This window comes from Rattus norvegicus, chromosome 15 (genome assembly GCF_021556685.1).
Source record: "Rattus norvegicus strain SHRSP/BbbUtx chromosome 15, alternate assembly SHRSP_T2T, whole genome shotgun sequence".
NCBI classification, from domain to species: domain Eukaryota; kingdom Metazoa; phylum Chordata; class Mammalia; order Rodentia; family Muridae; genus Rattus; species Rattus norvegicus.
Window position 1 is genome coordinate 41,696,485 of NC_141548.1, and position 27,499 is coordinate 41,723,983.

The window sequence follows — 27,499 nt, forward strand, 5'->3', positions numbered from 1 at the left end:
TTTTCCAGCCTATTGCCCCTAGGTGAGGCTCAGGAAGTGGGTCACCCATTCTTAGATGTCCTAGATTCTTGATGGTTTTGTTGTTGTTGTTGTTGTTTTGATTTGTTTTTCCCCTTCCTTCCAGTACATGAGACTGTGAGAGGCACTGTCTCCTTGGCAACGGCCGTCCATTTACCAAATGGAGGTGGGTCTACCCTCCTCACCCTCTCTGCTTGCTTCTGTTGCTTTCTTTCTGAGCAGTAGGTGGCGCCACCCTCTCTCCCAACAGCCTGGAAGAGTGACTGAAGCACAATGCATTGTGGCCAGGAGGCTCAGGCATTGTTTTCTAAGTACAATGAATAGGGAAAGCTCAGTGATGCGGGACTCCCTTGGGATCCTCCATTCTTCAACTCCAATTTTCTAGTTATTTTCTCGTTGAAATTGTTATCAGTTTTGAAGGAGTAGACACCGTGTGCTGGCGAATTGTGCAAACCATCACCCTCTCTCCTTCCTAGCGTTGGGAGGCACGACCCGCTAAGCACCCTGTCTCTGTTAAGACCGCCATCTGTTTTTCTGAGTTGATTTCGATTGGTGCATTCTCACTTATCAGGGACCTCTGATTCTAGAACAAAATCAGCTACTTATTCTAGTTACTGTAAGCAGACACATAACTTTTACTGTAATTTGAAAACCCTTGCACTGTAATGGTATTTAAACAAAAACAACAAAAGCGAATCCTAATTGAAACTGATTTTGTATTTTTGATTACATCTGGATTTTCACATTTTTGTATTTAATCATAACCACAGCAGAGCTTCCATAGCTTGTGTTCAAGGCCTTGTTTTCTTTCCAGGTTGAAGTCTTAAGATTGTGTTGACACCAAAAGTTTAAGGGGGCAGGATTGGGGCCTGACTAGCGGCACTTGTCATGGAGACATCCCTGCCCTGGTGCCAGGGAGACCTTTCCTAGAAGAGCAAGCCTCGTCGCATCCCATTGTGCTGTGAGTTCCCACAACAGCTCACATCTCCAACAAATTCAAGGCCAACGGTTTGGGTCCAACTTTTGCCAGGGACTCTCTCGACTGAGCAGCCCCCACCCCTGCGTCACCCAGCATCCTGGGCAAGGGAGGACGTTTTTAAAAACACTAAGCTTTTGGAGTTGATTTGTGATTATGCTTTTTTTCCTTCCCGCTGAAAACGTGCTGGGCAAAAGACAGCATGATGTTACCGCCCCTCTGCTTCTCCAAACCGATACACCTGTTGTGCTCTTTTGTTTCTTAGTGAAGAACATTCTAGACACAGACCTAAATATGAACTCTTTGCCTCCTGTATTTCCAGTTAGCAGTTCTCCCCGTGTATCCCTAACTGTTGATGCGTTCTCCTTCTTAGCATTGCCTCTCACATTTTACTTTATTTTTTTTTTACTGAACAGCAACAAACCCACAAAGGAACAAATTCTCTCTCTCTCTCTCTCTCTCTCTCTCTCTCTCTCTCTCTCTCTCTCTCTCTCTCTCTCTGATGTGTAATGTTGTGTTGTCCAGATTCTGTATAAAAATATGTATATGATGTATCTGATATCTGGCAGCCACTGGCTGTTACTTTAACCAATATAATTAACAAAAATGCATAATGTTGGTGTTTGATTTTTTTTACAAAAAAAAAAAACCTAGTTAAGATGTTGTGTATTTTTGCATGGTTAAAATGTACTTAGTGCATTAAGAAGTGTCGTGGAGGTGCGCAGTGAACAGGCCAGTTTACTTTTTAATCGTAACGGTGACTGGTTGTCAACCAGACTTAGTCCCAATGATGTCTGTCTGCTTTCCTTTAGCATAATTCTATTTATAACTTGTGTTTGGTACTCAAGGTTCAACATAGCATATCTATCTATCTCTATTGTAGTTACTGTTCCTTAGAACCAGGTTGTGGAAGTTGACTCATCAGGTACAGCTGTGTCCATTGCTGATTTCTGTTGACTTACATTCCAATGAACAGCTGAGCAGTCCAGCTCTAAAGCACCAGGCCCTGGAGACAAGGGCGGGCATTTCTCCTTCCCTCGATCTCTCCCTCTGAGCAGTACTGTGGTTTTCCCTGGTCATGGAACATTATTTTTTCAGTCCTAGCTATATAAAGGAGAAGAAAGGACAAGAAGGTAAGTGGGAGTCTAAGAATTATTTATATTTTATACATAAGAGTACATATAATATATTATAGATAGAAAGGTAGATAGATGGCAAATGTTGAGTTAGGCACACAATGGGAGACGTCCAAGGATTCAGAAAGAGATGCAGAGTTTTCCTTGCTTGGAATGGCACCAGATCCACAGGAAAGACTGAAGAAAAATTGATGGCCTTTTTGTGCCTCAGTTTCTTCATCTGTGAGATCAAGAAGGGAGGTGACAGAAAGGGAGACAGTTACCCTTCCTGGGTCTTCAGTGCACTTAATATAAAAATGGGTCCTGAGCTACCTGTAAGACTGAACTGCTGTTTGGAGACAGCACTTGGCAGCTTCTCCCCTCCTCCTCAAGAAACCCAGACATGCTCAGGGGAAAGATGTGTATTAAAGAAATTACTCTATGTCAAGATTTCCACAGGAAATCTCTACAGCAAGATGGTTCCCTCACAGAACAGACTGAGGGGATATGACAGTATCTCCAGTCAAGGGAGTTAAGTCCTTGCTCTAGAATCTTATATTCTTTGTCAAGTCTGCATCTGTGGGTGTGTTTATTCCCTGGGTGTGCTAGCAGTTTGCCACCCCATCTTTCCCCATCCTAGACTCTGACAGATGACCCTTGCTGGGATCCAACATGCCATACCACTGGTATTTGCAGCTTTGTGATGTTTGGTTCCAGGATCTGTGACTTCTCACTTGCTTGTCTTGGGGAAGATGCAAACAGGTGCTTCCTCCTTCTCAAGCTGATGTTAGTTAGGTTCCCAAGGACTTAGGGCTTACTGGTTTTACAGAAAACTATCTGTCCAATGGCCAGCTGAATCAGTACAAGTTCTTGAAGGTCTCTGTTTTTCCCCTCTTCAGAGTTGAGGACTCAGAACACACTCACAGGCATCTTCCTCCTTGTGGGCACTCAAGTGTTCATGACTGTGACTGTTCCATTGTTGTCAGCTGCTGGTGGGCATCTTCCAGAATGAATTGAGTACATTTCCTCTTTTCCCTCAAAGCCAAGGCTGGCTGCAGAGAAATATGTCGGCACTGTTTCTCTCCTGCACGGCCTCTATGGCCAGAGATTTGGGGAGCAGAGCCAGTGTGCTGATGTTGGTCTCCATTGTCTTGCTACTTCCCAGGAGCAAGCTCACGCTCTGGGTGCAAGGCTATAGAATTCAGCCCTTACTCTTGCCTGTTCCGGCTGACAGCAAATGGAACATACCTGAATGCCAGAGACGCCCTGAGAGCCCTGAGGACTCGGGTCTTCCTTTTTACAGGTGAGGCAAGCCACACCCAGAGAGAGGACAATGTGCAAGGGATCTTGGCAGAACTGATGGAGCTGTTTTGTCTCTCTCTGATGTAGGACCACCAGATCACAGAGCTCCTTTAAATTTATGAAATCTGTGCGGACTATCCCCAACCACCATGGTTGACTCTCCTAAGTATCTTCCATGATCATGACTGAAGGGAACACACGGGTCACATTCCACTTGCCAGCCTGCATGAGCCAAGAGAGGAAGGCTAGTAGGACAAGGAATGAACTGGTATCCTCTTTATCTGTGCTTTTGAGAGGCACTGAATAGTAATGAGAATAACAGCAGATTCTCCATCTTTGTCCTTCCTTCAAGCTCTCCTGCTGGATGGGCTTTGGGTCTTCCTTAATGGTCATAGTAGTCTAACTATCCATATATCTCCCCATCCCTTGCCTTGATGGCTTCCTTCAAGGTTGTCTCCATTCATCCCAGGAAGAACATTCTACAGCCTTTTTTTTTTTAAATAGCCTTTCTCAGAAAGCCACAACTTTTGATCCACAAAGTCTTCACGTTTAAGTGTTCCCTGTTTCTTCATTGCACCTCTCCGTCAACTTTATCTCCATAGAGTCACCAGAAGCTATCAAGTATTTTCCTCATGCTAAATGGTAGCTTCAAGGATTTCCATTAACATTATTTCCTCGACAGTGACACAGCCTCCTCCCCTTGCTAACCTCTTTCAGAGAGCTTAGCAGCCCCATTATGTGGCCATTTTTTTCTCTGGAGGACCCTTGAGATTTGTCCCTACAGCTTATAAAGCTCTAACCTAGAGTGTGCTTTTGTACCCATTTTTGGAACAGTCCACAGCCTGCTGCTGAAGCCCCTTGATTTTTACTGCATTACCATGGAGAAGACCATGAGGCTCGGCTCACTGGCCACAGCCTCCAGGCCTTAAAAGTCTTTGTTTTCCTTTGTCATATGACGTTGAAAAATGTTTTTTATTCCAGTTAGACTGGAGGATGTTTCTTGAAAGAGATCAAATTCCTGAGTTGGAGATTTTTAAAGGGCTTTATACCTTCAAAGAATGCTGTTCCAGCCCTTTACAGCCTATTCCCAAGGGGCAGCTTCCTGTCCCCAACCAAGTCCCCCAAGTCCCTCCAGGCAGCTGAAGGAAAGGACCCTGGGCATCCTTGTAGTGTCCTCTGAGATTTGTCACAACCCCCTGCAAGGTATGGGTCAAATGTTAAGGTTCAAGGTTCTTTCTTGAATTCTATGGCCACAGGAGGTCCTCTTGTGGCTCTGTGGGGAAAAGGTGATTTTATATGGCCAGTAAGTGACACAGCCAACTTGTTCCATCAAGAAAAGAAGCTGCCACTTCTCCAAATTAGGAGCATAAGCCCTAAAATTGATATGCTTGATATTGGCGATAATTATCATTATTTTCTCTGTTTAAAAAGCTAGGAAACAAAAAAAAAAGCTAGGAAACAACCAAATTTGCAAACATTCTTTCATAATCTCACTATCTTAAAATGGCTTCCCTGTGTACCTTCAGATATCATCCTTATGTATGGGCAGTCTCATTCCTAGAAAACCTTCCATTTTTTTCTGTTACACTTTGCTTTCTCTGTTCCCATATTCTTAAACTCTTCCAAGAGACAGGGCCGGTGAGCAAGCACACTACCCAGCCACAGCTGATGCCACACCCCAGCCGCTGTTCACAGTAATCCTCCAGCCCTCGGATGCTACTCCACTGAGCTCAGCAGGTTCCTCAGAAGGATACCTGCAGGGCTAGCAAGGCAACAAGGTGCCTGCCATGAATTTTATGTTCCCAAGCTTGTAGGCAGGAGTTCTAAAGAGTGTTGCCTGCTTCTCGGCATGGTATGACCAGAGCCAGAGAAACTATAAAGGTGACTGCAATGTCCCAGTGGCTGTAGAAAAATGGCTCTGTAGCCCCTTCCCAAGTGGCTTTGAATATTCTGTCAGGGAAAGGAAGAGATAAGCTAGATTGCTTCTTAGAGGATTTGGCTTGTACTGTGCACTACTTAGAAGATAGGTTTAATTGTGCACTAAAGTAGGTTTAGACAAGGAAGTCATCTACCAGTCCTCCTTAGCAATGACCAGATAATTTGCTGCCCATCTTGTTTTGTCCATATTCCTACAGCATGCTTGTCACGTTTTTGTCGATGGTTTATTGCCGTAATCCTTACAGTCCTGTTACCCACTTTTCTTAGGGTCTGACTAAGACAACTTCTACCACAGAGGGGCCAGGCCTGGATCTGGCCCAGACAGCTGGCCATTATGGTGTTTTCTCGTATAAATGTCTCATCCCCACCAAGGTCCCTTAGGGAGCTCCTAAATAATTTACTTCTAGCATCTCCAAGCTGCTATACCTGCAGGCCCAAGGTATCTCATAAAGAGCCTTTTATGGCTTGCTATCGCATGCTGAAGGAAGGGGGGTGGCCTGATTTACCCAGGTTATACTTGGTTCGTATGCAGGGAGGTAGCCGTGCCCTTTGGCAGAAACTGTCCCACTTCCCCTTCTTCTACTCCAGAGCCTTAGCAGTCAGACCACCCAGTCTCTTGCCAGAAGTTAGCCCAGAAAAACAGGTAGCTGGTTGAGGTCACCTTTCCCATAGCATTATAGGGTTTGTCTCCTTTGTTCAGAGCATGGAGAAAGAGAATAGTTCTGCTCTCCTCTATCTTCTGCATGCCTCCCTCTGAGTAGATTCAAACCACAAGAGCTGTTTCTCCACTCCCCAGAGGCCATGTGGGACCTCATAGTTCCATGGCCTTCATAACTATCCTTCCACCTGCTCAGGGGAGGGAGCCCACTCTCCAGCTGAGTGTAGGTCTTATGGTGCATGCAAGCATCTGGCCTGGTTTTCCAGGATCTATGGTGTTCAAGGCCACTGAGATAGACCAGCAGGATGATAGCTGGGGTCTTGACCTAACTTCTGCATGAACCTTGGTGCTTCCACCTGCCACTCACCAGAAAGTGACCACAGGAAACAGTCTGGAGAACAGAAACTGGTTAGGTTGCCCCAAGTCTTGGATGAGCCTTCTTTCCATGGAGCCTCCCAAAGGGCAAGCCCTCTGTTATTGTGTACTGTAAACCTGTGCTCCAGGAGCTGAGGTTTGCTGAGCTTGGGGAAAGTAGCTGAGAAAGGGCCCCCTTCTCACCTTTTGTTCACCTTTGACCTGGCTGAATTTAGCTGCCCTTAACTTCTAGTTTGCTAAAGTCCTTATTGCCTTAATGACCATCTACCAAACAGTCAGAACCAGGCGAGAAGTCCCTCCCGTGGCATATGTTGGAAGCCTGCCTACCCCCTCCATGCTGCTGTGCCTGAAAGGAGACCACACTCCCTCTCCAAACTCCAGGGCCCACCTCTCACTGACAGAGCAGTGTTGCTAGGCTAAGGAGGAACCCAGGACTGCTCAGGCTGGGAGATGCCCAGTGCCCATGGCGGCCACCGCTGACCCTACTCCATCCTTTGGTCCCCACTGCTTCAGATCTGGACTCCTCCCTATCCTCCACCTCCTGCCCAGAGACCCTTTGCCCCATCATGCTCAGTGCTGTTACCATGTAGTTTTCTGTTCTGTGGAACATTCTACTCACCTTCGGCTGCAGCGTATCCCTTCAGCCTCTCCACCAAGCTCTTTAAGTGAAAGGCAGTGGCTGTCTTCCCTTGGACAATAATGAATGTATCTACTGTAAGTGCAGACCATGTAGAGAAGTGGCTGGGTTCAGAAAAAAAAGAGGGTTTTGTAAAGCCTGTTTATTTTTTTAAGTCAGTTTTGAGCATTTCTATTTTATCACCCTTCACGTGGTTTTGGGGAACCCAAATTGTATCAAGGTCTCATGCCAAAAGAAGCCAACAGTTGTTTTCTTCACCTTTTTCCTCCATGCACCATGATTTCAGAGATTGTTTTGGTGTCGTTTTAAATGTTTTCTTGTGACATGTACTGACGATAAAAGTCATCTTGACAAAAAAAAAAGATTTATACATGAATCAGAAAGTATTTATTTCAATTTTGTACCTTTCCATTTTAATACATTATAATGTATTGACTCAACTGAGATAATATAAACAGTTCATTTTAATAACACGCGTGTGTGCCTTTTCCTTTTATGTATAGTTGGGGTGGGATAAACACTCCTGGGGTGGAAGAAAGGAGTGTTGACTGGCTTTAGTGTAAGCGGAGGGAGACCTCCCCTGCACCAAAAGCTTCTGAGTTAGAAGCTGGTGCCTTTGGGACAGGAAAAGATGTTGAAGCAAGGAAGTGTGGAGGTAAGTGGTGGCCTCCTGGGTAACTCTGACCCAACTGACCTTGCAAGGGAAACCCAGAGACACTAAACTGAGAAGTTGGAGAGGAAGACTCCGTATTAAAAATAAGGGTAAGTGGGGTAGGGGTGGGGACTAAAAAGTTCTGGATTGTGTTTTCTGGACATAAACTGTTCTTTCCTAATGTTAAAAATCCTGCAGGTGACTCGTTGAAGTAAAATGCCTTCAGACCAACCCAGGGGCACGCAGCGAAAAGGGCTCTTATGCTTCTGTTAGGACGCCTTGTTGAGTGTATGCCCATATTCATGTTGACTGACTTTGGAGAACAACCTCAAATGTTGTTCCTCTGGTGTCTTCTACCTTTTGTTCGAGGGAGGTCTGTCATTGACCTAGACCCTCACCAAATATGCTAAGCTAGTGGCTAGTAAACTCTAGGGATCTGGCTGTCTCCACATTCTATCTTGCTGTGGATGGGATCATAAGCATGTACAACTATACCCACCTTTCATGTGGGTTCTGGAGGTTTGAACTCAGATCCTCATACTTGAAAGGCAAATACTTTACTCTCTGAGCCATCTCCCAATCCCTAATCTAGCATTTTATTGTGATGTCAGGCAAAACACAAAATGGGATGTAATCATACTCCATTTTTACGTCTTTTGCTGGAAGGTGGAGGTGGGTGGAGTAAGCAAGGAAGCAGGGCAGGAGGGGAGAAAAGATGTATCCATGGGACTGCAACTGTTTTTAAAGCATGTGCAGCAAACAGGTGGCAGTAACAAGAATCATGGACCTAATTCTCTACTCTCCCTTGCATGCACGAACATGGTTCATTTTCAAACTGTGCAGTCTCGGGAAGGAGGGAAGCACATAATTATAGAGAAATCCACGTCAAAGTCAGGGTGTCATCCTCTCCTCGGAGAAGAGGGAGAGTGAGCTAGAGACACAGAGAACGGTGTAAAATGAGTGCTTTGATCAGACCCAGCAGTCCAGGACTCGGAGAGCCGTACACAAGTCTCAACAATTGGTCCATATCCCTTGATATCCTATTTTCCCGGGTACCCACAACTTTCTACACATACAACCTTTGAAAAAGCTTCATTTTTTGGTTATTTTTAAAGAGTGCAGGTGCTTACATAAGTCAGGAGAGGGCGCCTGCTGGGTTTCTGGAGCTGGAGTTACAGGCAATTGTGAGCTGCCTTACATGAGTGCCAGGAATTGAAAACTGGGTCTTCTGCAAAAGCAAGGATTGTTCTTAACTACTGAGCCAGCTCCAGCCCTATCCTTATGTCTGTCTCTCTATGCTCCCCTTCCCACATCCCTGTCTTTTCTAGGCGGAACACTAAAAGAAGAAGCCTGCCTTTGCTTTTGAATCTCTTACCCATCTTTTGTATTAAACAAAACAAAAACAATAAAACAAAAAACAAAAATATGTGACCCTTGTCCAGGGGAGCTGATGACTAAACTGTTTTATGGTTCAAGTCAATAATGTAGAAATGAATCAGTTGTCAATAATATAAAATACATATTAGTCCTATAAAGGGGCAAATTTGAAGACATATGTACTAGAAAATTCACAGGGATTCCCTCTGGTACAGTTTTCTAAAATTCTTCTTCACTGGTGGCAATTTTTGACTTACAGCATTTTCAGATGTTTAGAGAGGGGCTGGGTTCTGAAACAGATGTGAGAGGTCTGTACTGGTGTCCCTAACTAAAATTCACCCTCAAAAACATCTGCATCCAAGGAAATGGCAGGGGATACTTTCCTCAGTTATTGCTCTTTGGAAATATGGGTCTGGAATTTAAGACTGTTACTCTGTGTCAGTGTGTAATTTTGCCTGTCTTAGTCCATTTGAGCTGTTGTAACAAAATACTTAAAGTGGCTTAAAATAACAGAAAATTATCCTTTAAAGTCCTAAAGGCTAAGTCCAAGGTCGAATGGCTGCCAGATTTTGTTTCTATGATTCCTGGTTCCCAAAGACTGTCATGTTGCATTCCCAGAGCATGTGAGAGAGAAGGACATCTGGATTCTCTCTCTGAAAAGCACCAATCCCATCCTGAGGCTCCTCTTTCATGATCATGCACAGCCCCTCCCCCTTAAAGGCACCACCTCCTCATGCAATCTCCTTGGGGGTGAAGGTTTCAGCACAGGGGTCAATCTCATTATAGTGGGTCTGAGCTTCCTTGTCCCTGCCAGTTGAAGTTGTGGGAGGGACTACTGCCAGCAATTTCTGCAGCTACCAAGGTGAACTGCTGCCACACACCCCACCCCTAGGAGGTTACTGAGCTCTTGTCAGCACCTGGTCGTTTTGTGTAATGAAGAAGCATACTTTTCTGATGACAAGACAAGCAGTGATTGAGCCATTCTTTCCCTTTTCTGTCCTCCCTCTCCCTTCATCCATCTTTCTTTTTCTGTTTTGAACTGTGACCTCTGATGTTTCAAAAAAAGCCACCTCGATTCGGGAGTTCCGCTCAGCACAGTCTTTCTTCCTGGGAACAGCACACCCGGGCTAGTTACAGGAAAGAATAAGGCAACCCCTTGCTCAGTCAAGTTCAGGCTACACATGGATGAGTTCCGAGCTCCATTAGCCAATATTAATAATGACAGAGGAATGACAACGTAAGGCACAAATGAATCATGTTAACCTGCTCTCTTCCTGGAGAATCAATCAGGATTTAGCAGAGAGCAGGAGTTTCACTCTCACAGCAACAGAATATTTTTACATAATGCACGCTAAACTTTCTCACAGACTGTCTCAGGAACTATTCCTGTTACTTCTTATCTCTACAATGATTAATTAAATTATTAGCTTACTTTTTTTTAATTACCAAGAATAGTTTCTGCTCTAGCCAAAGCCAGAATAGAAAGGAGTTCCCTACATGCCCTAATAAACTTGCTTCAGACTCCAGGGCTGCATGGCTTCCATACTTTCTTTTCTGTCCTCTCCATACTTGCTCCTCCAACTCTTCTCAAACTGCAGTTAATGGACAGTAGAAGTTTACAATGCTCCCCAAAGACGTCTTCAGACAAATGACAAAGACTTTCAAAGGTAGCTGATGCTGTGATCCAAGAACACTCGCCGGGAATGCTCTCATTGGTCACTCCTCCTTGTCCTGTAAAGAACTTTTAGAGGAGTGAGGTCAAAGCTGGTATCCTCACTGAATGTGAGAAAATGCTCCTGTGTGCCCTTCTGGCTGCTGTACCTGGCCTTAGTGATCCAGATTAGGAAACGTGGCCCAGGGAAACGGAAATCTGGAAAGGATTTGGGGCAAAGCTCAGATGTCCTAAGCGGGTGATTTGGTCAGACTCAGCCTCATCACCACACAGTCACATTACTGCCTCTTCTTTCTTGTTAATAATTCGTGGTCAAGCACACAATCATTCTTGGCTGGGTGCTCTCATCTTACAGGTAGGTAAGTGACAGTCATGCCTGATTCTCAGGTCTGTCCACTCCCAACCCCGAGCTCTTCCTCCAACACAGCCATATTTTACCAGCACACCGCATCCTAGAAGGGTTGCACTGACTGCCATGGGGGTCTACATGGAATCTTGTTGGGTCTGGTGAAAAGTGGATGTTACCTTCCATAAAAAGACAAAACGAGGAAGAAGAGCCTCTGGAAGGTCAGGGCACTGGCCAGTGCTGAAGGCACAGCTACAACAAAGATTTGAGGAAAGCTAAGGTCTAGATTGGAAGCCAAAGCCTTGACAAAGAAAGGGACGTTGAAGGAAGAGGCTGGGGCCGGGGGTTGGGGGGAGGCAAGTAAACAGCTTGGGAAATTGCTGAGGTCACACAAATGGAGGAGAAAGGTCAGCAAAAAGAGGGCAACAGAATGTGTCAGGATGCATTCAGCAAATGCCAGGTATAGCATGTTGAGCGATGGAATTGGGAAAGGCCTTTGGGATTTAAGTCTGTCACAGCGAACACCACGGAAGAGTTAACATTTCTCGACCGTTAAGAACAAAAATCTGGTGTTTCGTTTGACTTTGACAGCTACGTGGCTGTTTCTGCCTTCTCTCCCTCCCTCCCTCCCTCCTCTCTCAGCATCCCCAATGAGAAGAGGTAGAGTGTGAGGAAAGTGGGCCCCCGCTCCACAGTGCCAATACCTTCTTCTTTGGCCATCTCGCCAGCTCTTTGAAGGTACCTATGGTTCACAGAACCCCGAACAACTTTAAGGTTGCTTGCATACCCGCTTTCTGCGTTAAACTGCGAACTGCTTGAGTCCAACGAGAGCTCTGCCCCAGCCCTAGAATGAATTTGTGTACCAGTCCCGCAAGGTGGGTCGGCCCCTCGGCTTTACGTAGTCCGTGGCGAGTCGCGCTTGGTGACGTCAGTAGTATGCGCCCCAGTGAAACTCTTGGACCCGGCGTGCTCTGTGAGCCGGCTTCTTCCCTAACTGCACTTCAGGCTCCTCATAACCGCTGGGCGCCAGACCAGAGGCAGCGCTCGACAGACTTGCGACAATGTCGATGCTAGCGGAGCGTGAGTGTCCGCCAAGCTGGACGACCGGGTGAAGGGGTGATGGGAGTGCGGGTATCCGGGCCCGACTGGGGACAGCAGTGACTGCCGGGCCCGCGAGGGACAGATCATCTATGTCCCGCAGACTCGCTTCTTGGAACTAAAAGCTTGGGCCGTGCGCGCACGCGTGGCGTTCCGACATTCAGGACACCGGGTCTCAGACTGTTGTCCCTTGCGCTGGGCATCGTGGCCAGCTGGAGGAATCTTTCACTTCTCGGGCTCAAAACAGCATCCTGGGGTTCCACAAAGACAGGTCCCATAGCATCACTTCAGGCCACGAATCCCAACTGTCCAAAATGTATTAGACCCAGAGAAGAAAAACAGAAGGATTACAGGTGTCAGGCAGTGATAAATCTCTGGCGGGAGTGCAGGCTGATGAATGGTTCTAAGCGAGAGAGAGAGAGAGAGAGAGAGAGAGAGAGAGAGAGAGGGAGGGAGGGAGGGAGGGAGGGAGGGAGGGAGGGAGGGAGACAGAGAGAGAGAGAGAGAGAGAGAGAGAGAGAGAGAGAGAGAGAGAGAGAGAACGAAAACGAAGTGCACTCTGAAGTGCACTAATTCCCTCCCCAGAAGCTACTTTACTTCTAAAAGAGACGACATGTAGCTATGGATTCTTGCCACCAGTTGGCAGTCGTGTGATGATCACCAAAAGCTGGCTTTTAACTTTTCCTGGAAGTTGTGTAGCATAAACAAATTATTTCCTTTTTAAAAGATAATTGTGTCATTTTAGAACAAAGTATGTTTTAGTGGAGCACACTGCACATCCTGCAGGCAGCTCAATAGGTTATAGACTGAAAACTGCCCTTTCTAGGTAGATCCCTCTTCCTGGCAGTTCACCTGGTCTCTACTTCCATGAAAATGAACTAGTCTCCGCCTCAGCCAGGCTTAAAAATCTTAGTGAGGTGATTGCATGAACACAGTTTGGAATGTCAATGGTAGACAGGGCTGAACAAGTGACCTGGCAGCCAGTTCCTTACCCAGCATGGCAGTGCATCTTGTGTAAGTATGTGGCAGAGATGCATTTCTTAGGGGAAAGGTGGGCTCCTTACAAACCTTGCTCACCAACCCTTGGCAGGCATTCTCCAGACATGAGTCTGACACACACTTGTAGAACACTGGTTAATATGGCTCTCTTTGCTGTGTGCATGAGCAAGACAGTGTTGTGCTGAGTATATACCAGGTTGTTGAGCTGGGTGGATTGGCTTTTTCCCCCAGGCATAGCACTGCAAACTTGAGTCCAATTCAGTTTGCTTTGTTTTTGTTTTCCTGCCTGCATGCTTGTAAAGGGTTTTGTGGTTTTGCTGGGGTATGCATGCATAAAGATCCCTATTGATTTTACATTAACACAGTGAGCTCTTTTGACTGGAGGTTGTGTTATTTTTCAGTTTTGAGGCCATTGATGTTAGTGTGCTTAGATGAATGCCAGCGATAAAGTTGAGCTCTTAGGGATCACTTATGTAGGTTCATTTCAGAGAAAGCTTCCTGCGACACCAGGGCAGTTCCCTTATTTCAGCTATTCACTCCTTCCTCCTGTCTTCCTTTACTTCTCTCCTTCCTCACTCCTTCATGTCTCCATGCACTGTTATCAGGTGCCACTATGGACAGAGTGCTTTTTATCTTCCTCCTGAATGAAGTGTAAGGATGAAGGACTGAGTATGACATGTAAGGGGTGTGGAGGGACAGGACTCATGAGGAGGGGTATAAACACCACAGTGCAGTGGGGTGTGAAGTACCACAGATGGTTCCCGAGGCTGAGTGAATCCATTATGGTGTTGAATAAGAAGGGAGGTACCCTCATGATGTCCAGTTGACTCTCCCTAGGTCATAGTGACTTATGTATTGTGAATTAAGAATATAAGTTGGGCTGGAGAGATGGCTCAGCGGTTAAGAGCACCCGACTGCTCTTCCAGAGGTCCTGAGTTCAATTCCCAGCAACCACATGGTGGCTCACAACCATCTGTAAAGAGATCCGATGCCCTCTTCTGGTGTGTCTGAAGACAGCTACAGTGTACTTACATATAATAAATGAATAAATCTTTTTAAAAAAAAGAATATAAGTTGATCTGGGCATGGCAGTACACACCATTAATGTCAGTACTTGGGAGGTAGAGGCAGTAGGATCAGAAGTTGAAGGTCATCTTTAGCTATGTAGCAATTTTTTTTTAGTTGAAAAAAATTTTATTTTATGTGCATTGATGTTTTGCCTGTATGAGGGTGTCAAATCCTCTGGAACTATAGTTACAGTTTTGAGCTGCCATATGGGTACTGGGAATTGAACCCTGGTCCTCTGGAATAACACACAGTACTCTTAACTGCTAAACCATCTCTCCAGCCCACTACATAGCAAATTTCAGGTTAACTTGGGTGCTACGTGAGTCTCCATCTTAACAGTGCCTTAAATAGTAAATGTTGACATTTGTGAGACTTTGGTTTGTATAAAAGGTTTGGTCTTTACTTGGGGACATCAGGCAGATTTTATTCTCCCAGACTCAGGTTTTCTCTCTCTCTCTCTCTCTCTCTCTCTCTCTCTCTCTCTCTCTCTCTCTCTCTCTCCCTTCCTTCCTTTCTTTCTTTCAACTTTTTATTGATTCTTAGTGAGTTTCACATCACACATCCCAGTTCTTCCTGCTCATCTCCTGTCCCCTCATATACCCCCTTTGCCCTTGCGACCTCCCCCCACAATATAAAACACACACAAACAACAAAAGCAAAGCAAAGCAAACATCTCATTGTGGAAGCAGTAGTGTGTCACATTGTATTCCCAGTGTATCTCACTGTCCACACATCTTCACTTGCAAATGTTCACTGCAATGAGTCAGTGGTCTGGTTCTAGCTCTCTGGTTTCTGTGACACCATCAAAACTTGATCCTTATCGGACTTCTCCTGGTTATCCTGTTGTTGCCCTGTGTCATGGAGATCCTGCAGCTTTGAATGGTCCCAACTATTCACAGATGATAAAGATTTTGAACCAAATTCAGAGCCCTGGATATGGGTCGGGCAGGTAGCTGAGCTGGTCAGCTTGGCTTTCACTTACCCACACCACCAGGGCAGGTGAGCTCCCCAGCACTGCTCCAGCCTATCCAATGCCGCCAGTCATCAGGAGGCAGAGTCCGCTCTCCCGCTCTCTCACCCTCAGGGATGGCTCACCCATGCCTTTGTCATCCGGGCCAGCTCCACTGTGCTGCCTTGGGTTTTCTTATCAGAAAGGTAAGACTTTCTCTTCATTGAGATACTGTGGGAGTTGAGTCTAGTATATGTGTAGCATTTGGCCTGTAACATGTAACAGTGACCGTCATGGTGACTACCCCTGCTGCTGTGAAGGTGTTCACCAGAGAGGCTTTGGTTGCTGCCAGTGACTGGATACAGAAGGCTCAAATAATGTCTACCAAGGATTTTGCTTTTCATCTCTTGGAATAGTTTACTTTAAATTTAACATGGCCAGTGTTTATGTCAGGAATATATAGTTACTGAGAATACCAGGGAAAAGTTTCCGTCTATTAGCCCCTTGGACACCGAATGTGTCCTGATGTATGGGGGAGCATGTGCTTGATTGGCATGTGCTCTTCCAGGCAAAGACAGGGTGCTAATGAGATACCTTTTTATTTGTAGGTCGGCGGAAGCAGAAATGGGCTGTGGATCCCAGAAATACTGCGTGGAGTAATGATGATTCCAAGTTTGGCCAGAAGATGCTTGAGAAGATGGGGTGGTCTAAAGGAAAGGTATTGTATCTACTCTAAAGTGTCCACACCACATCAGGAGGTTAGAATCTGGAAGAACTTTGTGCTTTAGATCAGGCTCGCTCGCTTTCTTTCTTTCTTTCTTTCTTTCTTTCTTTCTTTCTTTCTTTCTTTCTTCCTTCCTTCCTTCCTTCCTTCCTTCCTTCCTTTCCTTCTTTCTTTCTTTCTTTCTTTCTTTCTTTCTTTCTTTCTTTCTTTCTTTCTTTCTTTCTTTCTTTCTTTCTATTAGATCAACTTAATCAATTTTGGAGAAATAAATTGTGGCCAGGTGGTAAATTAGACTCAAACATAAAAACCAGGTCCTCTGGTTCATCAGTTCAGCTGCTGTGATTGGTATCTTTCTAGATATCTTTTAATTCATTACACATGGATTCATACTTAAGCCCCAGAGTTTTATGTTTCTAAGAGTGGTACTTAATTTTCTCTTGTAGTAGACACATGCTTTCTTGAGTTTCTTATGTTCTCCTTTCTCCTATCTGCAGAGGGGCTTCTACTGTGAAACTATACATCCTGCTTCTGTCAGGGTTGCAGGGCTCTTGTGTTTGAACCCAGTGGGCATATGGTATCCTTGTATCACCTTACCCAGCAGTTTCTGAGTAGTGGCTGCTTTGTTGAACTCTGTTGTGGTAGCCTTACCACTCTTTTTCTTGCCTTGTTCTTTATGTCGTCATCCGTCTCTAACTCACAACCATCTTCTTTGTCTAGACCAGTCACAACTCCTTTGGGGTCAGATGACCCTTTCACAGGGGTCACCTAAGACCGTCAGAAAGCACAGCTATTTATATTACAATTCATAATAACAATATTATAATTATGAAATAGCAACAAAAATAATTTTATGGTTGGGGTCAGCACAGCATGAGGTCACTGTATAGCCACTTTTTGCATACTCTGCTCAGGTGATCTTATGCATTACCAGGCATTGAATTAGATCTCCTGGCACTTGAGTGGCCCTGTCAAGATCAGTTCTTAATATAAACCTCTTATGCCCTCAAGTCTTCTCCTTTCTAAGCTTTCCTGATTTTTAAAAATGGTGTTTATCCCTCATTCAAACAGTGCTGCCTCCCCATTTCCCTTCTTTCCTCCTCTGTCCATTTCACCATACAAGAAGCAGGAGAGCCTTTCAAGCTGAACTGATCATGTTGCTCCCTTGTTGAACATTGTTTTCAAGGATTGGAATCTATATCTCTGCTCTAACTTTCACGGTTCTGTGAGGTTCTTTCTCAGTTGCAGTCTCTGCACTTGTTGTTGATGTGTTCTACAACCTGGGGTGTAAGAGCTAAGTGAGCCCAGGGCCTGGAGTGCTCCACCCTCTTTCTTGGTGTCATGGTGTAGCACTAAGTAACAGAGAATGCAATGTGCTCCACGTGCTCCTGTGGAGGTCTGCCACTTGCTGTCCAGTGGCCTGCTCCAGAACATGTGTAGGCTCCGTGTTCTATGCAGTGTCTTCATGGACTGTGTATTGGTCCTTAGGTTCAAGAATCAGCACTGACAATTAAGAATGCCTCCTTGGTGCTGCAGACATTATCTTCCAGAACTCTCTGGGCCAGTGGATCTCGTTCTCAACCTTCCTGACACTGTGATCCTTTATTACAGCTCTTCATGTTGTGGTGACCCCCAACCATAAAATTATTTTCATTTCTAACCCATTACTGTAATTTTGCTACTGTTATGAATTGTTCTGTAAATATCTGAGGTACAGTGTATCTGATGTGACTCCTGTGAAAGGATTTGGGGTCACTACCCAGAGGTTGAGAACTGCTACCTGAGGACGTGTCCTTTCTGAATAGGTGGTAAAGAAAGAGGTAATTTCTCTTTCTAGCTGATAAAGCTGTATTTAATCTCTTTCTGTTTAATCTCCACAGGGTTTGGGGGCTCAGGAGCAAGGAGCCACAGAACATATTAAAGTTAAAGTTAAAAATAACCACCTGGGACTTGGAGCTACAAACAATAATGAAGTGAGCAATTTCTGGTCTCTTTTTGCATAGTTGGTTTATGACAACATAAACTTTGGGGTCATGCAATGGGATGGTCTTTAGTCAAGAGTGTGGTTCCTCCTCTGGCTGAAGAAAGACACAAGAGCACATGGCTGAGCTGGTCCTCATCCTGTGTGGTTCGTCCACCACCTTGCCTCCTCCTCCTGGATCCTGTACTTAGTCAGTGGCCCCGAGAGGCACTCTTATTTTATAGCTGAACTTTGTAAAACGTCTTTTCAGAGAAGTGTTCATTTCAGGATAAGTTCAATTTTTGTCTTTACCTGTATCCTAATATTAGTTTGTCCTGTTAACATGGGTGGCTTTGAGAGTGGGGCGTGAAAGCTCTTGTCTCCACAGTTGGTGATGTCTTTCTTGAACAGACTTTACATGACATAGCCGCCTGTGTTCCAAGTTCAGCACCACCTATCGCTTTCCATTCAGAGCCGGGCCTGGGAGCTTCCTCCTGAACTCTTGTAGCTAACAGAACCCAGTTGAACACTGAGACAATTACTTTTTGTAAACTGCATTGCTTCAGTAATTTGGTATCTCTGGCTAGAACAGCTAAAATGTTAGTCACTAAAGAAAGTGTTTTATAATGTTGACTGAATGTTGTTTTGAGAAACACAAAATGTGTTGTACGTACATTCTTAGGAGAAGCATGTGCTCTGTAAAACTGTGTGCATACTTTAACTTTACAGCTGTCTTTTTTTCCCTTTTTTTGGATTTTTTTTTTCAAAACTGAGTTTCTCTGTGTAATAGTCCTGGCTGTCCTGGGAACTCACTTTGTAGATTAGCTGGCCTCAGACTCACAGATATCTGCTTGCCTCTGCCTCCCGAGTGCTGGGATAAAAGATCTGTGCCACCACAGCCTGCTTAAACTTTCTTAATAAGAAATGCTTGCGTGTAGTGCATGGGGCAAGTTCCTGCTCAGAAACCCTGCTGCCAGCTGGTTTTCATTGTTTGGAGGTCATTCTGAGAGAACACCTTACAGTTGAATCTCACTGACTCAGAGTGAGGGTCTCCTCCCACAGAGGAGAGGTCTCCTCCCACAGTGCTGAGGCAGCAGTTAGCAGTCAGCAGGGCAGTCCAAGTTCTGTTGAGCAAAGAGGAGACTCTGCTCTCACTCTCCTGTCTTTTCATGTTCATAGCGAGTGCCCGCCTCCCACCTCCAGGGTTTAGCTTATTTTAATGGGTATGGGTGTTTTTCTTGTGCATATGTGTTGGTACCACATACTTGTTGTACCATGAATGCCAGAGAGGGTGTGGGATCACCTGGGACTGCAATTACAGACAGATATGAGCCGCCATGTTGGGGGCAGGGTGGAGGGGACAACAGAAATTGAACCTGTGTCCTCTCTATGAGCAACCAGTGTGCTTATCTGCTGAGTCATATAACCAGCTCCCAGTAGTCTCTCTGTGTGAGAAAACACTAATTTTATATTGCTCTAGTGTAATACTCTAAAACTTGCCTTTGTTTTGTGTTTGCTCTGATTTAACTGTTGATGGGTCATCCACATTTGAGGTACAAGCTTGAGCTCCTAAGCAGCTTCCTCTAAATATGCATACATATTTTGTTGACTTTTTGGTGCTGGGAACCAAACCTGAGACCTTACACATGCAAGCCAAGGACCCCTATTGAACTTTGCCCTAGATGCTCCCCCTTTGATATGGATCTGCTTAAATCTTATTTCAAGTTTATACTATTTTGTGAGTCCAGTTAAATTTATTAAATAACATTTTAATGAAACATGTACAATTTCATATTAACATCCAGATTTTTGTTACATGTTTGTGTCAGCATTATAGCAAGTTTCAGGCTTGCCTCTCATACTTTCTGGTGCTTCCAGGACAACTGGATTGCTCACCAGGATGACTTCAACCAGCTTTTGGCAGCACTCAACACTTGCCATGGTCAGGAAACAGCAGGTAAGGACATTAGTACTACTTGCTATTCCTCCCATCAGAGTCACACTCCTGCTGTAGGCCCTTCAGACCTGAGTTGCTGATGGACCTGATATTTGGTTCTTTTTCTATTTTAACGGTGCTGTCACTGAATGAACTTTTGCTTGCTGATGAATCTTGCTTGTCCTAGCAACATTTTCACTTGTCACAGCTGTGGATGTGTTACTTGTATCTGGTAATGCCAGGACCATAACTAAGTGTTCTGCAGCAAAAACAGCTGTGACTCACAGCAAAGAATGCTTAGTTTTCCTGGAGGAAACAGCAGGGCATATTCAGAAGGGGCATATGGATGCTTCTAGATACTGATAGTGCTGGTGGTCTGACCCTGGAAGTAGTGATGAAGGGGTTCACTTTATAATTCTTCAACTGTACAGGTTTTAAATATATCTAAATGCTGTGCACATGTTGTGATAAAAAGAATTGTGAACATTTCTTGACTCTGGAGTACTTAAAGTGAAATACACCATATGAAATTAATGCTATGTAAAGACTAAAATGAAAATCTGCTAAACCTTTGGCTACCACAAATTATACCTTAGTGAGAATCTGGTGACATCAAAGTGTCATGACTAGGACATCACTCAGGCCTGAGATGCGTTTGCCACTAGTGTTGTCATGGACCTTTGAACCCGGGATCCTTTTCTCAGAGTCATCCACACCCTTATTCTTAATCAGGGAAAACTGACCTGTACTGGGTTTGGCCTTGTTACTTCCACTGAGTGCTTAGTGCCTCTGAGAGTGCTCATAACTGTCAGGCCACAGAATTCTAAGAACTGACCTGCTCCAAGGTCCTACAGAGAAGGGAGACGGGAGATGGGCTCTGTGGGTAGACATGAGGCGTTTTGTTTTTCAGATTTCCAGGGGTTATCTGGAAAGTCCCTTTTTCCTCAGTCTGACGTGTCGTAATCACCATTTTCTAAGCGAGAGGTGCCATTTCAGTTGTTGGGACCCTGGCTCACTGAGGACAGGGCCCCCCTTGTCCCACACTGATGGTCAAGACTGGCTGGGTACTGCAACAGCCCCTCCTGGCATGTTTAAGCAAGGGCAGGCAGTGGGTGTTCTGAAGGACCCAGGGGACTGAGCTGTCTGTTAGGAAGGCTGTGATTGACTTTACAAATGATAGTTGACTTTCTTCATCCTCCAGGGTTAGTCTGCATGGGCTTCATTTTCCTTGGTGCCCAAACCTGGTAGTGTTTTAAATGGTGTCAAAGCTGCGTACAGCTACCAACTTGTAGATAGTTCCTGTCCTGGCCACTAGAGGGGGCCAATAGCCCCGCTGTCTGGATTATGCATTTAGAGACGCTTGGCTGTCGCTCTACTGCCACCCAGAACTAGCTCTACTGCCACCCAGAACTAGAAGTGCTTTCAGAAGATTCCTTTTAGGGAAAGCCTGTTCCCAGGACAGACCTGGAGAGCCTGTTTTCCTGCGGTGCCATCTTTTTTGAATGTAATGTCTTCATCCACGTGATTTTTTTTTTTTTAACCATAGTCATGCATTGCTTGTATTCAATGGTAGATAACATAGGAAGCTAGCTAGCATTCTTTTCTGTTGTTTCGATCCCTTAGTAAATTCAAACTATTTGTTTTCTAGCTAAGCAGACCTTTTGTGTTGTTCTCTCATAGAGCAAGAGTCAGAATGTTTTTTTTAATTTCATTTTAAAAAGTTACCTTTTTCACACACTTGGGTGTGGTAGTGTGTTTACACTCCCAGCACTTGGGAGAATCAGTTCAGTGTTAGCCTCATGTAAATTGTCATTTCACAGTCAACCCATGTTACACAAACAGAAGAGGCGGGACAATCAATAAAGTACCTGTACCACAGTTGTGAGGACATGAGTTCAGATCCCCAGCAGCCATGCCAAAAAAAAAAAAGACTAGTCTGTGACTGTAACCCCAGCACTGGGGAGGCGAGATAAGAGGATCCCTGGAGCTCATTGGCCAACCTCCATAGCCAATCAGTGAGTTCCAGATTCAGTGAACGACCCTGTCTCAAAATAATAGTGTGAAGCAAGATGGAGAGAGACACCTAACATCATGCTCTGGCCTCCACAAGCATGTGCACTCTCTCTCACGCGTGCACGCACGCACGCACAGACATAACACAAGCAAATCTCTAACCCTACATACATATGAGTGCATGTGCACATGGGGAGAGCTGTCCTGTCCTGCTTAGGCATAACTCGACAGGTTCACATTAGCATTTCAATGGCACTTTCTCATGCAATAGTAACTGCACGTTAACCTGATATTTGGCCATTCATTATTTTAAATATTTCTATATGGAATATTTAAAAGTAGGTTCCTGAGAAGTTATTAAATGCAAAGGTGTGGTTTGAAGCAGCATCCTCAAAAATGTTTTACAGGTATCCTCTAAAAGAATTTTGAAAGTGTGCCCTAACACTTTTATAGCAGTCCTAGATGCCTGTGGTGAACAGCAAAGACCATCTTATTTGATGCCCACTGTCATCTGTTTAAAGTCTGTAAGCACACACTTCTGTAATTGTCAGAAAGGCTCTATCTTATCATTTCTTTCTTCTGAAATATTTTCATCCCATGTTTGCCAGTGTATCTTATTCTAATATATGTTTATTATTTTTTTTAAATTTTTTTTGTGTGTTTTGAGTGAGGATTGTTAAGTAGTGCATCCTGGCCTCACATTCGTCATGATCCTCTTGCCTTACTCTCCCAAGTACTGTGATTATAAATTTGTACCACTGTAACCAGCTGTAAACACTTTTATAATTGGCTACATTTCTCTACCACAACACAGATAAAGCACTGTTTCCTATGATCTCAACACTCAATACAAATACTTTCTTATGTGTTGTCATCATAACTAGTGCATTACTATTAGGATAACCAGAAATCGTATTATAAATTTTGGTAAATACTCATAAATAAAGCAGGAAAACCTTTGGCCTTGTGTCTTGATAGGTTGAAAGACTGGTTTTGATGAAAAGATAGGGGCCTGTTACCTATATCTGGGTTCCTCATTGATCCCAGAGAACTGCCTCTCTTAAGGTGGTATAAAGGCATGTGGGAAAGAGGGTTGCTTGTGGACTCCCAGAGATAAAGTGATCCCTGACTCAATCCAGGCTCAGGTCAGAAGGTGCCTTACAAACAGAGTAGCTCTGGTGGGACACAGTGCAGTGGCTTAAGGAGCACTTTTAGTGACTTGTGCTGAGCACTGTCTGAAAGCGGAAGGAAGCACCTTTCTTCAAGGCATTCCCAACCTGCTCTGCTTCATGCTTGGTTTTGAAATTACTAGGAACTCCTGAGGGAATATGGCTACCTAAGATGTGACTCAGTGGCCGTGTTGGAATCAACGCACCACTCTTTCTGCAGGTGATTAAGTGATATTCTAGTAGCAGGCTGTGTCAGTGAGCTCAGCCATGTTGAGAGGCTTTTGGGTTACCTCGGTATGGTACTCCTGTGAATAAAGCCATGAGGAGTCATATGTAAATTCTGGTATGAAGACATTTTCATTTCTCTTCTTTGAGGGTTTTACTGCCTAGAGAGAACCTTGCCTGATCTACACTTTCAAAAAGTTCCAATTCTTTGGTAACACTTCAGTAATAAGTTTTTGACACTCCTTCAAAAATTTATGTAAGTAACATCTTTCATGAAGAGAATGAATTACACAGTGTTTAATATTTTTCTTCTTTTTAAAGATTCCTCAGACAACAAGGAAAAGAAATCTTTTAGCCTTGAAGAAAAATCCAAAATCTCCAAAAACCGGGTTCATTATATGAAATTCACCAAAGGTGAGAGCTGTCATTCACTTGTTGAAGCATGTATGTTGGCACTGGGTTTCCTGAGGCACCGTGACTCTTGTCCAGCACTGAGCACTGGCTGCCTGTTTGAAGTTCGGGATGGGAGGTCTGAGAGCCTGGGGGATTGATCTGCAGCAGCCCCGGGTACCAGGGGCTCGTCATGATGGCTAATTCCCCAAGTGCACAGTGGGGTGTGGTGGTGCCAAGAACAGCCCAGGGGAGGCTTCAGACTGGGTAAGTCCTGTGACGGCTGAAGGTGAAATCACTGCTTTGTTTAGAGGAGACAGCAATGCTACGTAACTAGATCAGAAAATAATTTGATGGTCTTCATTCTTACAGCTTTTACCCCTTTTTTAGTTCTTAATGACTGTGGAGGATGGTTTCTGTTATTTAGCAGTTTGGATCATTAATTATATCAAAATCTACAGTGTAATGACACATAGTCCCAAGGTGACCCTTATAATTGTCTCCACAAGTTTTCTATCTCATGGAGTATCACTGTAGGCATCCCTTGGTCATGGCCAGGGTGGTGTTGAGATATGCAGTGGTTGGAAATTGGGCAACAAACCCTCCTTTGCTCATCACCACCTTCCTAGGCCACTCCCACCTTCCCTGTGTAGCTTCTCCTGGAGGGGGTGCAGCTTTTCTCTGTAGCCATTAGATGGCAGTCGTGTACAAAGAGAAGCCTCTTCTGTGCTATAAACAAGTCTCAGCTGTTTCTGTAGAAGGCCACAAGCTATTTCTTACATGCTGTACTTCGTGTGTGCGAGGTGTAATGGTTACTGTTCTGCGGTATCCATTCACTCTTTGATTGTTCTTTGGGAAACTGAATGACTGTTCCCATCTCCATGCCTGGAAAAACATATCTCTTTGCCTTGGTCTTGGCATTTTGGGGTTGTTTAACTCCCAGATCCTGCCTTAGTAGCTGTGGGAGACACTTTTAACTGGAAACTGTTGCTAGTAGCTTCCCTCCAGGGCCAGTTGGTAGAACTGGGCTTGAAAGAAGTGAAAGGCATGGCAGAGCCTGGGATTTGGGAACAAGAGTGACTTCTAGGCTCTGTGGGAAGAGAGCTACAATCCTCTTTGTTCCCGTGTGTGGTTTAAGGGACTTCTTTGTGTTATCCCTTTCTTTTTCACAGGCAAACAATTTTTCTTTTCTTTTCTTTTCTTTTTCTTTTTTTTTTTTTTTTGGAGGCTCATGAGTCTTCTAACCAAGACTATGTCTAGCACACCATAACCCATTATAGACCAGAAAGCTACTTTGCTGTCCCTCTAGTCCTTGGGAGGTAAGGAATGGTAGCCCCTTAGTCCCTGGTCCCTTAAACAGCCCTTCTTATTTCATTAGGAAGTCACCATAGGGAGACTAGAGACACTGCAGAAGGGCGTTGCAGAGTACACAAATGGAGTTCACTCTTAGATGACATGCATCCTCCCTCCCCTCGCCCCTTCCCTCTAAATGTACATAGTCTTCTGATTGTCATTTAGAACCTGATTGCATGCCTGACTTCATTTGAAGCACTTGCTGAAGTTAGGATAAGCCTCCCTAAGTTGCTTTTGTCTGTTGGATACTGGCTGTGTCTGCTTTCTATTCTGCTTTAGCCATTCCCTTGCTGGTGACCCTGTCACACTGTTTGGTGGGTTATACCTTCATTTCTCTCTCACAGTGAGGTTTGCAAATTTATGCTCATGAAGAAAGGAGTGCAGAGAAGAAAGAGCTAAAGGTGTTTTTTGCTAGAGGGAGAGGAGGTGTCAGGAAATAGAGGACCCAAAGGCTGGGAATAAGAAAGGAAGAGGAAAAAGGAGTGGAAATCCAGGTAGTACAGGAAACAGCAGATAACCACCGTCTGCACCATCCAGTGAAAGTTAGTATTATACAGTTCTTTTAATTTCTTTAAAGCTGTTTCTTTTCAGTTGGTCTTGTCTCTCAGTATGAATGACAACCATGAACTGTTGTTATCCTAAAGGATCCTGTCTGGGTCTGCGGAAGTGAACTTCTGGTTAGTGCTCTCCCAGACACATCCCAAACCATTTCCCTTCCTTCAGACTCTGTTTCCTCTTCTGTAAGGAGGAGGTATTTACAAGCTGCCATGCAACTCATCTAAGCTCTGTTCTGTCTGTCTGTGAGACGTGACCCTGCTATGGAAATCACACCCTTCCAGCCTTTAGTGCTCATGATGAACATTCCTATTCCTAGTCCCTTTGCTAGTGAGGGTGAGTCACACCAGGAGCCCCTATGTGGTCCAGAAATGAAAATGTAGGGAGGCGATGCCTCCTTATGGCCTGCTGAAGACCTTCCCAGAGCAAGGGCCAGCCATTGTGGTGGTGTACACCTTCCGTCCCAGTGGTGGGAGATAGAGGCATGCAGGTCTCTGCATCCAATGCCAGACTCATCTACATAGTGAGTTCCTGACCTGCCAGGGCTACAGAGTTACAGGGCTACATAGATTTTATCAGAGGAAAACAACAAAATGCCTGGCCAGAGCAAATGGTACTGTAATAGCTGCTGCTGCCTAAATTATGCTGATGCATAATTGCTTTTTGTAGCTTCTACTTGGTGATTTGGAATAATTAATTGTGTAATTTTAAGTTACTATCATCTATATTTGTTTGAAATCTAGGTCCTGCCATTGTTGGCGTATTCTTTTAGCTATTTCATTGGGTTCTTATATCTATCATATCTGCAACCCTTATTCCACCTCATCCCTCTCAACCCCCAACACTAGGTAGGAGAGAAAGAAGGTTGGAAGGAAAGGGAGACTTAGACCTCTTTAGACTACTTCCTGTTGATTAGGGGGTGTCAGATTCCTTCAGGCAAGTCTAATAATCTTCATCATCAGAATATCCAACAATAGCAATCCAGCAATCCAGCAATCCAGCAAACACGTGGAGCAGCCGCTGCCACAGGCCCTCTCATGGCTCTCTCATTCATATTCTCTCCAGCGTCCCCAGAATTAAACAATCTGCAGCTGGCAAAGATCATGCCCTCCTAGAGCATGAGATAATTATAGCTAATGGCTATGGACAAACCAAAGCAGCCCATATCCCACATCTGGGATGAAAACAAAAACATATTCATATAACATAATTGTGCTTTTAAAAAAATGAAAACTCACTACATCTCACAGTAAGATCTTGGTTGTAAGGGGCATTGGCTTTATAGTTAATGTATTCTTCTTGACTGAATCATGTAACTGATTTTGAAGCAACCCAGATAAACCTGTTCTTTAATTTAACGAATATATATACTAAGGCAACTTTTCTTTAGGGTTAGGACTATCAATACCTCGTTGAGCTTATACCTGTGTTATAGTCCATTTCCTCCTCAGGTGCCAGACTATGGGTGTAGTTGGCATTTGTCACCCTGGGAGTCACACTCCTCTGTGACCACCAAGATGATGTGGAAAAGCTGACAATGGTGATTGATAGCCAAACAGTGGCAGATTGATTGCTGTGATTGCTGTCCTCGGTGCAGCGTTCCTCTGTGAAAACCCACACCTAGCCTGGATGGACTTCCTTATGTCTGTGGCTCCTGGTAGCCTTTCTTCCTGGTTCTCCAGTTGCAGCTGTGGCTGAGCTATAACAGCCACAGATGTATAACATCTGTAAATACATAACATCTGTTTTCTGCCCTGTTCAGGTTTTCTCTTTGTCATTTTGTCAAAGATCTAACTCTGTCAGCAGTTTTTGTTGTGATTTTTACCATAGTTCAGAACTGAAGCTGCCATCCATTCAAAGCTGAGTTTTACTATGTGTATTTTATCCGAGTGGCCATACTTTCATAACATGTATAAATGATTTAATCAGGACTGTCCGTTAGATGACTCCCAATTTCAAGGTCACACCCATCTTCCCATTTTACCCATTTAGAGTTT

At 44.5% G+C, this 27,499-nt stretch overlaps 1 protein-coding gene and 1 long non-coding RNA gene across 11 annotated transcripts in view; one reads left to right on the top strand and one right to left on the bottom strand.

Annotated features, from left to right (window-relative positions):
* Positions 1–2,132: 2,132 nt before the first annotated feature.
* On the bottom strand, positions 2,133–11,956 carry LOC102553493 (uncharacterized). 3 transcript variants are annotated; one of them, XR_015638873.1, is made up of 5 exons: positions 11,771–11,956; positions 10,595–10,789; positions 8,802–8,899; positions 7,002–7,123; positions 2,133–2,350 (listed from the first exon to the last, which is right to left on the bottom strand). It is a non-coding gene; the product is annotated as an uncharacterized LOC102553493 (long non-coding RNA). The 3 variants fall into 3 exon arrangements; XR_015638872.1 differs by lacking the exons at positions 2,133–2,350; positions 7,002–7,123 and adding exons at positions 7,143–7,365; positions 9,966–10,155; XR_015638871.1 differs by lacking the exons at positions 2,133–2,350; positions 7,002–7,123 and adding an exon at positions 7,142–7,365.
* A 40-nt stretch (positions 11,957–11,996) lies between these two features.
* Pinx1 (PIN2/TERF1 interacting, telomerase inhibitor 1) overlaps positions 11,997–27,499 on the top strand; it is a 59,118-nt gene continuing 43,615 nt past the window's right edge. For 3 of the 8 annotated variants that reach the window (NM_001083337.2, XM_087585725.1, XM_087585724.1), the window contains 5 exon segments: positions 11,997–12,146; positions 15,789–15,898; positions 17,782–17,874; positions 19,740–19,818; positions 23,526–23,618. In NM_001083337.2, the coding sequence (NP_001076806.1) occupies positions 12,128–12,146; positions 15,789–15,898; positions 17,782–17,874; positions 19,740–19,818; positions 23,526–23,618 (394 nt within the window). In that variant the 5' untranslated portion in view covers positions 11,997–12,127. 8 annotated transcript variants of the gene reach the window in all.